At 44.3% G+C, this 12,821-nt stretch overlaps 1 protein-coding gene across 1 annotated transcript in view; it reads left to right on the forward strand.

Annotated features, from left to right (window-relative positions):
* The first annotated feature begins 2,015 nt into the window (after window positions 1–2,015).
* Window positions 2,016–12,821, forward strand: part of tgfbr2b (transforming growth factor beta receptor 2b) — a 31,052-nt gene continuing 20,246 nt past the window's right edge. Inside the window, exons 1-3 of the mRNA XM_037454200.2 lie at window positions 2,016–2,318; window positions 10,891–11,035; window positions 11,124–11,317. Of these exons, the coding sequence (XP_037310097.2) occupies window positions 2,234–2,318; window positions 10,891–11,035; window positions 11,124–11,317 (424 nt within the window). The 5' untranslated portion in view covers window positions 2,016–2,233. The remainder of the gene's footprint in view (window positions 2,319–10,890; window positions 11,036–11,123; window positions 11,318–12,821) is intronic.

The following is a 12,821-nucleotide window of genomic DNA, read 5'->3' on the forward strand; positions in this document are numbered from 1 at the left end:
GATTTGACACTGAAATCTAAATTATTAAACATATGTGGCGCTTAACACATTTGCTAACGTCTATATTACAGTCCAGTTTAACAACACTAAGCACACCGAGCACCAGTGAGAAGGAGAAGACATGATAGAGGGAAAAGTGCACCTGAAACTAGGCGACAACATCCGTTTATCATGAGGCAAGAGCCTTCAACGCATCAATTCTAATTTGGCTAAGAGGCCAAATGTAGAGGAGACTACGTGGACGAGTTTGTCCCCCAATCAAAAAACATTGTGTATCTGTTAATATTTATTGAGATAAAGAAGCAGAGCAGACAACACACAAACCTCAAGCAAATGTTCTGTTAATTGTCTCTCTCAGCCAACATGGCGGCAGAAAGTCCATCCCATATGTGTCCAATTGTCCAAAATTGTGAAACCCCTCAAGCAAATTGCTCCTCACTCAATAGTCCAGAGGACTTCAGAGGAACCGCCTTACGCAGAACGGGTGAAACCAACATGGACACTTGTTAATGGTTAACGGTTAATGGTTTTTCGTTGGATTAATTCCTTGGTTTGCATTTTTGTGTTTTTCATCCTCATGGTTCAGAGTCAGCTCAAGGTCCTTAAACTGGGATGTATGATGTTTGGAGGCTTCAGAATGCATTCGAGGTTTATGTGAATTTTGCCTAAAAACAGACAGGGTTTGAACAAAACTGAGTTTTGGTCTTTATTTCTGGAATACTTCCTATGCAAACAAACAGATTACAAACAACTGTCAAAAAAACATCTTGTCTTTCCAAGAATAACATATTTTCTACATTCCATCAGAATCCAGATTATTGCTGCATAACATGAGGATAGTTGAAGAAAATAAAATTGCAAATACATAAAGTGTCACAAAAACAAGAATGTTGTGTGTAGAACAGAAGAAAATAAAAAATATAATATTTCTGGAATGTGTGCAACCTCAGATCTTATCAACAAGTGTTAAGCAATCAAAGCTAGTATTGTGCACCACTACAAAAAGCAGCTCCTTTCAAAAAGGTTCCCACACTCCTGGGTAGTAACCAAAGAACCAAGTGCAAAAATGATGGTTGTGTTACTATACAATAATACAATAATTCAAGTCACAATGACGAATTTCTCTCTTCCCCCCCCATCCCCAGTATCTCAGTCTGAATTGGATACCGATGCCTTTATGTGACTTCCAGAACATTAGCTATTTCTCAATAGTAAATCAATATTTTAGACATATATTTACCACATAGCTTGTTGACTCTTCAAACATGTCTAAAAACGTTTATGTATCTTTGTCTATTTGTGTCTAGAGATTGCTCCTTCTTTAAACAAAACTTGATTAATGACCGGCTCTGAATTGGCTGTTGTCATAGGATGAGATGAAGTTTTTAATGGGGACTTTGGTAGCTTGTCCACAGTGGCCACCAATATCAGCAGAAAAAATCTAGTTCCTTTGAAGTAGTAACCCTCTTTAGCCGAGTATCACCAAATATCTCAGCCAATCGTCACTCATGACTGTCATTTTAAGCTCTATCCATTTTGGCCTCAGAATCGTTGCACACAAGCCTTTTCTAGAGCAGGTTATCTTCACTCCATCAACGTGAAACCTTCCATGATTACTGTCCAGACACTTGGCTTTCACATAGATTGGATTTTAGCCTGGTATCGGACCAGAGGCCAAAGGGCCCTGAGTGGGACCTCAGTGAAAACCTTTTAAAATAGAAAAACACATGTTCATGGTCATGGAGGTGCTCAAATCGTGTTATTCTGCAATATGTTTCCGTCACGTCAGAGGACATTACATTAACTTACAGTCCTTTGCAGGGAATCTAACTGTAATCCAAGTTTTCCCCCAACAATTATAGGGACATGCATTCTTATCCAAGAAAAGAAGGCGGCTCCCCATAATGTGACAGATGTGTTCACCCACAACGTCAGTTGTACACGCCCACACACACACACACACACACACACACACACACACACACACACACGCACACACACACAGAAAGAGAGTCCTCCCTCCAACAGTTTCCTGTCAGAGACGTGTCTGCGCGTTTGTGGGTGTGCAAGTGCGCGCATGGATGGTTCAGCAGTTGAGTCTCCATCTGCCGAGCCGAGCGGAGAGCAGCGCGCAGCGCAGCGGACGCGTCACACTCGACCCTCCGCTGGAGAACTGGTGTACATCCACGTTCCGCGTGAATGAGAATCTTCTCCGAAGGCAGCACGCAGCAACATGGATGTCCCGCGTCGCACGCTGTCTCTGCGGGGACTTGTGTCGGTCCTTTTCCTCGCTGCGCTGCGGGAGCCCGGTGCCGCCGGTGAGTCAAACGAACGGATACGCGACCGCGGGCCGCCTGGCGCAACAGGTGACGCACTCCGCGTTAGTGAGCTGCTAGTCCGGTTCCAGACCAAATGTTCTCCACTGCGAGATCATGGAACCAGGTATTAGCTAATAATACAAGCTATAAATCGGTAGAATTGACCATTTATTGAAAAATATGTACACACTGTCTCGTCTTTCAAAGCTAATCATATCGTGCCTTTCAAAGATATACGTGCTGTTATTGGAGATTAACTCTCGGGTCTCATATATTGCTCCCCTCTCCTTAATTAAAGGAACATTTTGATTAATTGACACTCATGAAACTTTCCCATTTAATAACTTACATTTTTTTGAAAGTCAATGTTTAACTATGGAATCGGTGCATCATCTTTCAAAATATGAGCCTATTTGCATACATTTCCACATCTGAAACCTGAACAATCGATAAAGTAAGGTCCGAAATTCTTGTTTAATTTAGTTGACTTATAAGAGGGTTTTACCGATGGAATGTCTTTTTGTCACTCCATTAATCAGAAAATACTGTCAACAAACATAGAACATTCTTTTTGGCTCTAAATAACTATATTTTATAATAATAACAACATAATACTAACATATGAACATATAGTTCTATGTAATAACTTTCAAATTATAGAAAGGAATGAATCTGGAAAGTGTGTGAGTGTTAAAATCAGCTGTTATTGAGAGAAAACAAAAAGAAACTAGTGAAGTAAGGAATGTTGTCTTAATGTGACTGCAGAAGTTATCCAATACGTGTTTGGTTGAAATTTGGAGAAATCTACGGTCGCAAATAGACAAAGCATTAAAATAAAAATGAAGACATGTATTTTGTACACAAATTCCTATGTTATAAAAGAAATAATATGCCCCATCATAACTAAGTGCATGAAAAAAGGGGACGTTGTTTTGCCAAGGGTGTCTCCTCTCAAGTCTCCTTGTGTGTGCGCAGCTCTGTACTCTGTGATCTCACTTGTTAACGATGGATTTTAAACAGACTTGGCCACTTTCCATCCGTCACGCCAAACACCCCACATACAGTCCACCACAGAAAACTCTTTCTGTGGCAGGTGGGTGGATTGAAAACAGCTTGAAATTTGACAATTCTGCCTTGGTTGCTGTGAACACACATATCATCAATCCCTACTCCCCTCTTCTTTCCCCCTGTTTCTGTACTGTTTGTTCCTGCCCTCCTCCCACAGTGCATTGGGCCTATTTTCAACCTGGAAATCCCACATACCAGAAGAGACTGTGTGGTCCTGCCTGCATTGTATGTGTCACAAATAGACACCTACACACTTGCACAAGAAGACACGCAAACTTCTAGCCACATGGCCCCCACCACACATTACCACACTCCTTGTTATTCTAACTACTATTGGCGCGTTTCCACCGAGCAGTACGGTACGGTACGGGTCGAGTCGGTACGGGTCGGGTCTGTTAACCATGATTTGGCGAGCGTTTCCACCGCAAACAGTACCCTTACTTGATAGGCGTGGTGTATTCCAGAAAGTAGTGGTAACGTCACTTGATAGGCGTGGTATTGGACGGAAAGTAGATTGACGTCATCGATCGCGCGAAAACTGAAAGCTAACCGCCAACAACAATGGAGACATGCAGCCTATCCTGTTCTTGCTTCTCGACATGTGGCACGTTAAAGTAATGCTGCGCGGCGACATTGTTGCGACGCTGTTGTAGTTTAAAAATGGCGCTTTGTGTGTTGTCTTTCCCCTCGCGGTACACGCAAATGACGACACTCTTTTAACCAATCAACGTTCTGCAGAGTCTAGCTCCACCCTTTAGTACCAAACAACTGTGCCAGGTACCCAAACGGAAGGGTACCCAAAAAGTGGTACAGTACGGTGCGGACCTTGGTACTTTTTTCAGTGGAGACACAAATAAAAGGGTACCGACCCGACCCGTACCGTACCGCTCGGTGGAAACGCACCATATGAAGCACCTCGGCCCATGCAGGAAGACGCTGCCCCGGCTACCACAAGCGACTCTTGCTTATCAAAACACTAGGCCCGGACTCATTTTTTTATTTTAAGCTTTTATTTCTGTGTTTGCTTTCGGTTCATGTTGCTAACCGTTGGTGGTCACAGGAAGGTTGCTTCTTCCTTCCCTTCCAAGGAATCTCAGTGTCCGCGCATAGGCCGCTGCCTGCGTGTCCGTTTGCCGATGCCTGGGCTCTGTCAAGAGCGTCCGGAACACAAGCTATTCAATCTAATAGCCACGGCGGGAGACTGTGTGAGAAAGGGGAAATATGTTCCTCTGAAACACAGGTTTTCCTTTGGCTGATTCTTTGATTTATCGCTATTTCACGATAATGACAACAGGAAAAACAAAAAATGTCTTGTACTTCAACAAACACTGAGATGAAGAGCACCAGGAAACGTTACGCATGTTTGTGTGGCACAAAGAGAATAAATAGGTTTCACCTTTAAAAAGTTTTGAATTTCAACAACATTTTTTATTCCATGTCCTTTTAACACAGTAAACCAGGAGGCATGTAACACCATAAGGACCCTTCATTAATTTCAACTTTGCAAGTACAGTGTAGTGTTTTCATAATAGCACAGAAAACCAACAAGGTTAGAATACAACTCGTTATAGTTTAAAAGTCATTGGAATAGTTCAATATAGTTCTTGGGTGGTTTGATTTTGTTACCTGTGTGTTCCATCCAAGCCACTCTTGGGTTTACGGGTGGTGTCTAGAGTTGACGACGAGTGTTGTAGTTGGAGGTGCAAAGGTGGGAGCGGCCGTGGAGCTAGCCGATGCCTGTGCTGCCGTCGATGGAGCCCAAATTGGCGTCGGTTGAGCGTCATCAACGCCGTCCATGCTCACCGCTCCCACGTTGACAGTCAATAGTGAGATAGAGCAAGGATGTCGGCAACATCGACACCGATGTGCTCTATAAGAGCCCTTCAGTTGGCATGATGAGTTTGTGGCTGACACTTAAGAATCAAGGAGACTGTAAGGTTCAAAATACCCGAGTCACCTACACAAACATCATGATCAGACACACAGGTGAGCACGCGCCCACCAGCGGTCACAGCGTGAGTCCGCAACGACCCTGCGCTCCTTGCTCTCCCCTCCTCTCCTTGCTCTCCCTCCGCTCCTTGCTCTCCCCTCCTCTCCTTGCTCTCCCTCTTATCCTTGCTCTCCCCCCTTTCCTTGCTCTCCCTCCTCTCCCGTCCCGTTGGACGGTCCGTTCCCCTCCTTCAAAGTTGTAAACCAAGAGTGTAGCGGCATTCTGCAGACACAGTGACTTTATTTCCTCACGGGAATGACAGGAGATCGTAATTCTTTCGCCTTTATTTTACGCATCAAAGTGTTAACTAAATACACAAATAAGTTCTGTCACTCGGTTGAACAACTATCTTCTCAGTTGCTTGCTTCGCCGACTCCCGGGGTCAGTTTGACGCAGGATAGATGCAGGAGGAGGGACGAAGGGGAACCAAAGAGACTCAGGGGGAGGGATATAAAAACGGGAGGGAATGAAATGATTACTTGCCACTTGAAGGGAGTCGTGTTAAGAGGGAGTAAAGGGAGGATAACTTTCCAGATTGGCAGGAGAGAGCTGGGCCGCCTGCTGGGCACTTAATCAGCACCGCAGCCTTTTGCCAGTTGTCTCCCCTGGAATAAGTCCTAAAGAATACGATTTCTACTGCATGTTTCACTACTCCACACGGAGGGTTGTCTATTTAACTACAAGAGGCAATGATGTCCAGTGGTGTCTCCACTGACACCACATTATTCATTTAGCAACAGTTTTTATTTGACATAAAACTATATAAATTTGAATAAGAAACGAGTCAGTCTGGAGTTTATGGCACCGACAGAAAACATGTGGACAACCTTGCTAAATCCTGACCCACATCACCTTTCGCCAAATCAGCTTTGCCAATTGGAAATAAAGACAACAGTTTTGACAAAAACTTAGGTAAGAAGCTGACAAAATATTTTTTTCAGGACTTTTCACTGAAGCCCAAAAGTAGGCTGCGCCCATCTGGTGTGCAGGTTCTTTCCTTTTTCCATTCCCGTTTGAGCAGTTGGGAGCAGACTTTTCCTGTGTACGGGTGATAAATTGCTGTCAAGTTTCCTGTCCGTCCTGCTGTCCACTGTGAGCTCACATCCTTAGTGGGTTTCCAAACCTCTTAGGATGTGAGGCGAGGGGGGGGGGGGCAGATGTGGCCCTTCCAGCTGATAGGTCCACTTGGTTTGTTTTCTATATGTATTGAAGAAGACTTGAATCTAGAGATGGAGACTATAGACTCATCTTTCCAATGTGCAGAGCGGGGAGCTGGCTGCCTGAGTACGACCGGCTGTGTTTTCTAAATTAGCGCAGGAGATCAACACGACTTAATATCTCAACGGAATGGTTGCAATTTCCAACAGGTGGTTAATGTTGTGAAACGGTTGCAGTGTGGTTTGGTTCAAGGGTGGAAGTTAATGTTCAATGATCATGTGTGTTACCTAACTTAATTTACCAATTATTTGTCACTATTTAAACCACATCATCCGACTTCTTCCTTTGCCCCCGTCATAACTGGAGCCACTAGCTGTCCAACACAACTCTAAATGGGTCATAAGACAAAGGGCCTATGGGGTGGTTTGTTGCGGGGGATCGGGTGGGGTAGGGGAGGTCTCTAGAATTAATCAATTAATACTCGCATAAGGACAGTTGCAAAAAGAGACATTCAATTTTTAGAGTAACGGTTTCATAGTGCTTTATGACAAATAGTTATAAAACATATACCCTGCACCCTCTTTGCCACATGCATAATTTTTCCACTTCAGGATTAGTGCTATTTACTCAAGCATCTTCAAATTAATGTTGACACTTTTCATCAATTTCTCTGGTGCCAAAAAGTATTTGCCAATGTCATTGGTTCGATAATCAAACAAAGCAGTTTGCAGTAGCAACATTTCCCTCCCGCCATAACATGAACACAAAGAAATCTCACATTAACAATTACGGCCCCTCCAGGAGCCATCAAGAGCACGTAATGACAGCCCACGTCTTCCTGTGACACACTGCGGTCACCGTTGTTTTCATATTGTAATTCCTACACGTGGAGCAGCAGAAGGGAAAGTGTGCATTGGTAATAAAAAGGCAATGCACTTTGGCAGCTGAATCAATGACTTACATACCACCACCACATCCTTCACGCGCAGTAACTCATTAACTTTCTTGCACCAGCACAAAGTTCAGGGAGTAAAAGCTTTTGCCTCTAACTGTTGGAGATCATTGTGAATGCTGGGGATTTCCCTCGTAGGTTTACCCTTTATACCAAAGAAGTGTGTCAAATTGAAACATTTACTACATTTTTAAGTCTGTTGTAGAAATAGCCATGTGTTATGTTATGAGTGTTGAGAATCTGTACCCATTAAGAAAAAATGAAAAGAAATGACTTTAGAAAAGTGTCCTGAAAACCAGCAGTGACATGCTTATTGATTAGGTGACAAGTCACTATGACACCTGCCTCCCCCTATTACCACTATTTATCATTATGTCATTTCCAGTTGTATTGCTAAGCTGAGTTACACACATGTGCCAGCTCGCAAGCAGTGCATTGAATGTCTCTGACTTAAGGTGCATTTGTAGCTTTTGCTATGCATCCTAATGAGACATTACTATGAATAACAGCTAACAGCTGTTTGCTGACATATTAATGCTCTGAATCCTGTATATAGAAACATTGACGTATTTCTTCTTGAGCAACTGTGGCTCAGTAGACAACATGGTTGTGCTTCAGTCAGCGGTTTGATCGCTGGGCCTCCTCCCCCCCCCCCCCCCTCCACACACACACACACACCCTCACGTCTGAGGGTCCTTGGGCAGGACGCTTAACCCCAAACTGCTACTGTGGCTGTCAGTACAGTGTGCGGATGGTGTGAATTCTAGCTGCTGATGAGCAGGTGGTACTGTGAATGGCAGCTCCCGTCATCAGGGTGTGAAAGGTGTGAATGGTGTTAAAGCGCATTGGGGGGTGGGAAAGCACTGCACAAAAACAATTCTTTTACCACATCTCAGAAGTTACATTTAAAAGCCCAGTTCCTAGACATGTTTACCTGTGTTGGGGAAGATTTTCTCATGCAATCGGGAATCAAAGTTGTATATTTATTTCTTGCAAGGAAGAAGAAGTCTACAACAGCACAGATCAATAGTTCCCACCCAGCTGCGTCCAAAAAGCTGATAGTGAATGTAAATACTCTCCAACCAGTGTTGCACAACAGTATTATGAAGACGAATTAACAATTCAAAGACTGACATACTGAGCTCACTGGTTGCATGGAGCAACTCTGCCTCCATCATTCCGGTTTTATTTGTTCCCCGTGGCACTTTGCTGCACTAAACCTGCCGTTTTTTATTTGTCTCCGAGGTTGCTCTGAGCGCTCTGCTATTTCACGCCCTCTGCCCCGTCCCCAACCACACTGACCATGTGACGGAATGTGTCTTGAAAGCATATTCGCTGTGCTCGTTAAGCACAGAGCCACACATCCAGGAGACGCACAACCCAGCAGTGAAGCCTCAAAGGGGAGTGAGGAGCGTTTGACAATACAAGGGAGTCCTACTAGGACTTTGGTCGGGTTTCACCGCTCTGCCGACAATCGCTGCCGTGTCAAATGATTTAGCGATACCACGGACTGCTCCCCGTGCAGTTGTTTTGACTACTTCTTGGATTTCAGATGAGTGGGGGCCGTCGATACTGCTGTCTGCAAGGAAAGCGCAGACTAGAGTTTGATCCTAGACTTTGTACAAGAGGTAGACCCGCGTGACGTCACCAAGTGGGTCTGTGGAAAATATGGAAGGTTGATCTGCTACATCGATGCCATAAGGAGCAACTGCAAATTCACATTGCAATAATACTTCATAACATAATAACAATTTATAAAAATACAAATCAGAAAATGTAAAAGGAACTTTGAACTTGTCAGAACTTGTTCTCTATATCACTCACAGACGCACACGCTCACACTCCGAAACACACCCATGTTCACTTAAAGCGTATTTGTTTTACTTACATCTCCGAGTGACGTGATAATCGCACGACACATCGGTGATGAAATTTGTTGCCAACACTTTTAAAAGCCCAATTCTTTTCAGAAAAAAAATGGCTAGGAATGGTTGCATTGAGGCAACGCCGTTGGGGGAACAGGCATAAGTGCTCACTGCTGTTTATTTCAACCAGAAGTGTAGTAAAAGCGGATATCCACATGTGCAGAGCTATTAAGTATTTCAGTGCACTCCCTAGTGGAGCTGGCCTACCTAAGGCCAGGTTGGTCCAACAGAGGTCAGAAGGGCAAGTGTGAAGAAGAGAAGGAGAACGACAGGGGGGACATTGTGCTGATTTTAATGCAAGTCCAGGTGGCTTCCGCATGCAGTGCCTTCCACTAGCCCAGGGTATCGTATGAAACATCGCCATTGTATCTCTGGGTTCAATTATGGATCACAAATAAGATTTGTAGCGTGACTAGCCACAATAGTTAGTGTGTTTACGCAACAGATCAGAAAACCCACTCTCTTTAATGGAATGAATAAAAAATGAGGATTTCTTGGTTCATTCAAGAAACCCTTGTGCTCAGCCAATTTATTAAGATTCCATGAGGTTTTGGGGTTTATGTATCCGAATTGGTTTTGATGTAAGAAATTGCTGTAGCTTGGCACAGGCTACCTATTGATTCAGCTGTGGTTGCCAGTGTTGGTGGTTTAGTGTGGCCGTACTCTATTTTCGTATGGCTCAATGGTTTCCTTTGGCCCCATCCAGCACTTTTGAAGTGGTTTCTGAAACCAGTCGGTGCTGCCTGGCGGAGGTGTTTTCCTCGTTGGGGTTGTCTGCGTTGACAACGGTGTACGGTCTAGACCTGGTGAACTTCAGCCGCCTGATGCCGTCCTGTAGTTATGTGCAGTGTGTAGTTTGCATTCAGGGTGCATCGACAGATTTCTAACTATGTATTTCGTTATTGTGTTCCAACTTAGAATCCAAAAAAAATGATCTCTCTCTGTCACTCACAAAATCATCTCAGTTTGTGAGAAATATTTGTATCAAGACTCAAAACAGCGGATCGGTTCATCCGGACCAGGCGGCAACCTTTGGAGTGAAGCCAATGCGGAAGTGTCTTCTATCGTCTCCGTTGTCCAACTAAATCTGTTTGCAACAATAAGTCTGATTATACAGAAGTCTATAAGAAGATGACTGTAACTCAATGTCTCGTTTCTTCAATACACCATGATGTTCATTTAGTAAATGACTGTCTATTTAGAGTCAAACATAACATAAAGCTGAGTATGCTTTTGGGATTGACAGGTCACTGCCGCTACCAGACCAGTATACATCGTCAGTATGTCACTTCTCCGCTTTCCAAATATGGCCACTTCTGTTTATTGGTTGCAAAAAAACACAAAGGCTCTTTTTATGCTTCCAGCCAGTAGAACTTTGCACTGAATAACTTGTACAAATGGTACTAAGTTTGAGAAAACAAAAGGTGCCTGAAGCATGAAAGCCAACCTGACGATATGGTCTGTGTGTGTTTCCTGCAGGTATGCCCCCTTTCTTCTCCATGAGTCAGCTCTGTAAGTTCTGCGATGTGGAGCTCACCTCCTGCAGCGGCACGGGGACCTGCGTGTCCAACTGCTCTATCACATCCATCTGTAACGACAGCCACGAGGTCTGCGTCTCCATCTGGTAGGTAGCCCTGAGCAGAGCGCCCCCTCTCATCTGAGAGACGGGACACAGCCAGTCAATGCAGTTTCTCCCTATCTGCTTCTCTTAGGAGAAAGAACGAGACCGACTTCTCCCTTGAAACCCTGTGCCACAACCCGTCCAATCCCCTCTACGGTGTCATGCTGGACGACTACAACAGCTCCACCTGCGTGATGAAAACGAAGAACACCACCAGCGGGATGGCCCAAATCTGCTCCTGCAAGGACGTGGAAGAGTGTAACGACCAACTCTTATTCATCCCTGGTGAGTGAAGGATGCAGCTGACGCCCTCTGTTGTAGCTAAAGGTGCACTTAATAATGCTGCTATCACCAACAAATCAAATGAAAAGACTGAATCTGATGTGCTAACAAACAAATAGTTGCTAACAACACCCACTTTGAAATCCTTTTGACAGCATGTCTGGATGCCCAACTATCAAACCAGCTGCTCTTCTGATCTCCTGTACTTTGCTCCACCTCCGACCCATTTCCCTCTCTTCAAAACAAGCAACCAAAGTGCATGTTTGCCCTCCGTGTCGTTCCATTTCCTACATGACGTGGTCTATTGCTGCTGCTTTCTTCATCTTCTCTGTAAATGATTATTCCCCTCTTTCCGGTTGTCATTCCGCTCACCTTCTCCTTCCACCTTCTGTTCGCTTTGACCGCCGAATTGGAAACTCTGTGTGTGTGTGTAGGTGTGTGCTTGTGTGTGTGTGTGTGTGTGTCACACATTTGTTTCAGACGTCATTTTAGTGCCTACTGTTTTTTCACAACCGTGCAGGTTCGACTGCCTGGATAATGCACCGTCATCACAAACAGGAAGTGGAAACGGGGTATTACGCATCACGCATAAACACCGGGCAGGGGGGAATCCTCAGGACAGGCAGCTGCAGGGTTCAATGCGGCCTGTTTGGCTTCTGAGAAGAAAAGTTGAGTGTCTACGTCAGCATCTGTGTGTGTGGTGTAGACCAGCCACGCTGGAGAGCTCAGACATATGGTTTCCTGTCTGTGTTTAACTCAAATAAGAAACATCTCCAGCACATGGTGAACTAGACAGAGAACACTTCTGCAGTGACTGCCGGTGCATATATATGGTGTCACAACTATTTAACATGAATAAATGTCAACATATACATATCTCCTAAGTGTGCTTGGTTTACCAATAAAAGAAGAGATATGGGGATGAGGAAATAGCCCAAATTCACTATTCTCCCAGTTTATGGATGAGGACTGTTTGGAATTGCGAGTTTGCAAGGGTTTCTCAATGTTTGGGGCATTTTCTTTCATTTCTATTCCCTAGCTAACTAGACCGAGGATTTTCCCACATTGTGAAACCATATTTAACTATGCGTTGCTTAATAATCTAAAAACTAGATGTGTAGATTTGATACATTTATTAACAACCTTCCCTGCTTGCCTCCTGAGGTTTGGCATATGCTGCCGATCCGCCCCCCTGTGTTGTGACAAGCGATGACTTGTTGGTAGAACCTGTCTGTTAATTGCAGCATAGTTGTTCACACGGCTAGCAAACCGTACTTAACTATACATGAAAGGCAAAAGCGACAGCCACGTGGCCACAGACCGTAGCCGCTCTCAGCCCGTTTCTTCTGTCGTTTCGTAAAAATGACGACTCTTCCGGTACCAGAAGCTCCTGCGAATGAGGCCACTCGCTAGAGATCAGTACAGTGAGCGATGAGCATTAAAACCAGCTGGAAGTTCACAAGCTCCGTCAAATAAGTGGTTTCTTTAAAAAGTCATCGATCTTTGT

This window comes from Pungitius pungitius, chromosome 11 (genome assembly GCF_949316345.1).
Source record: "Pungitius pungitius chromosome 11, fPunPun2.1, whole genome shotgun sequence".
In the NCBI taxonomy this organism is placed as follows: domain Eukaryota; kingdom Metazoa; phylum Chordata; class Actinopteri; order Perciformes; family Gasterosteidae; genus Pungitius; species Pungitius pungitius.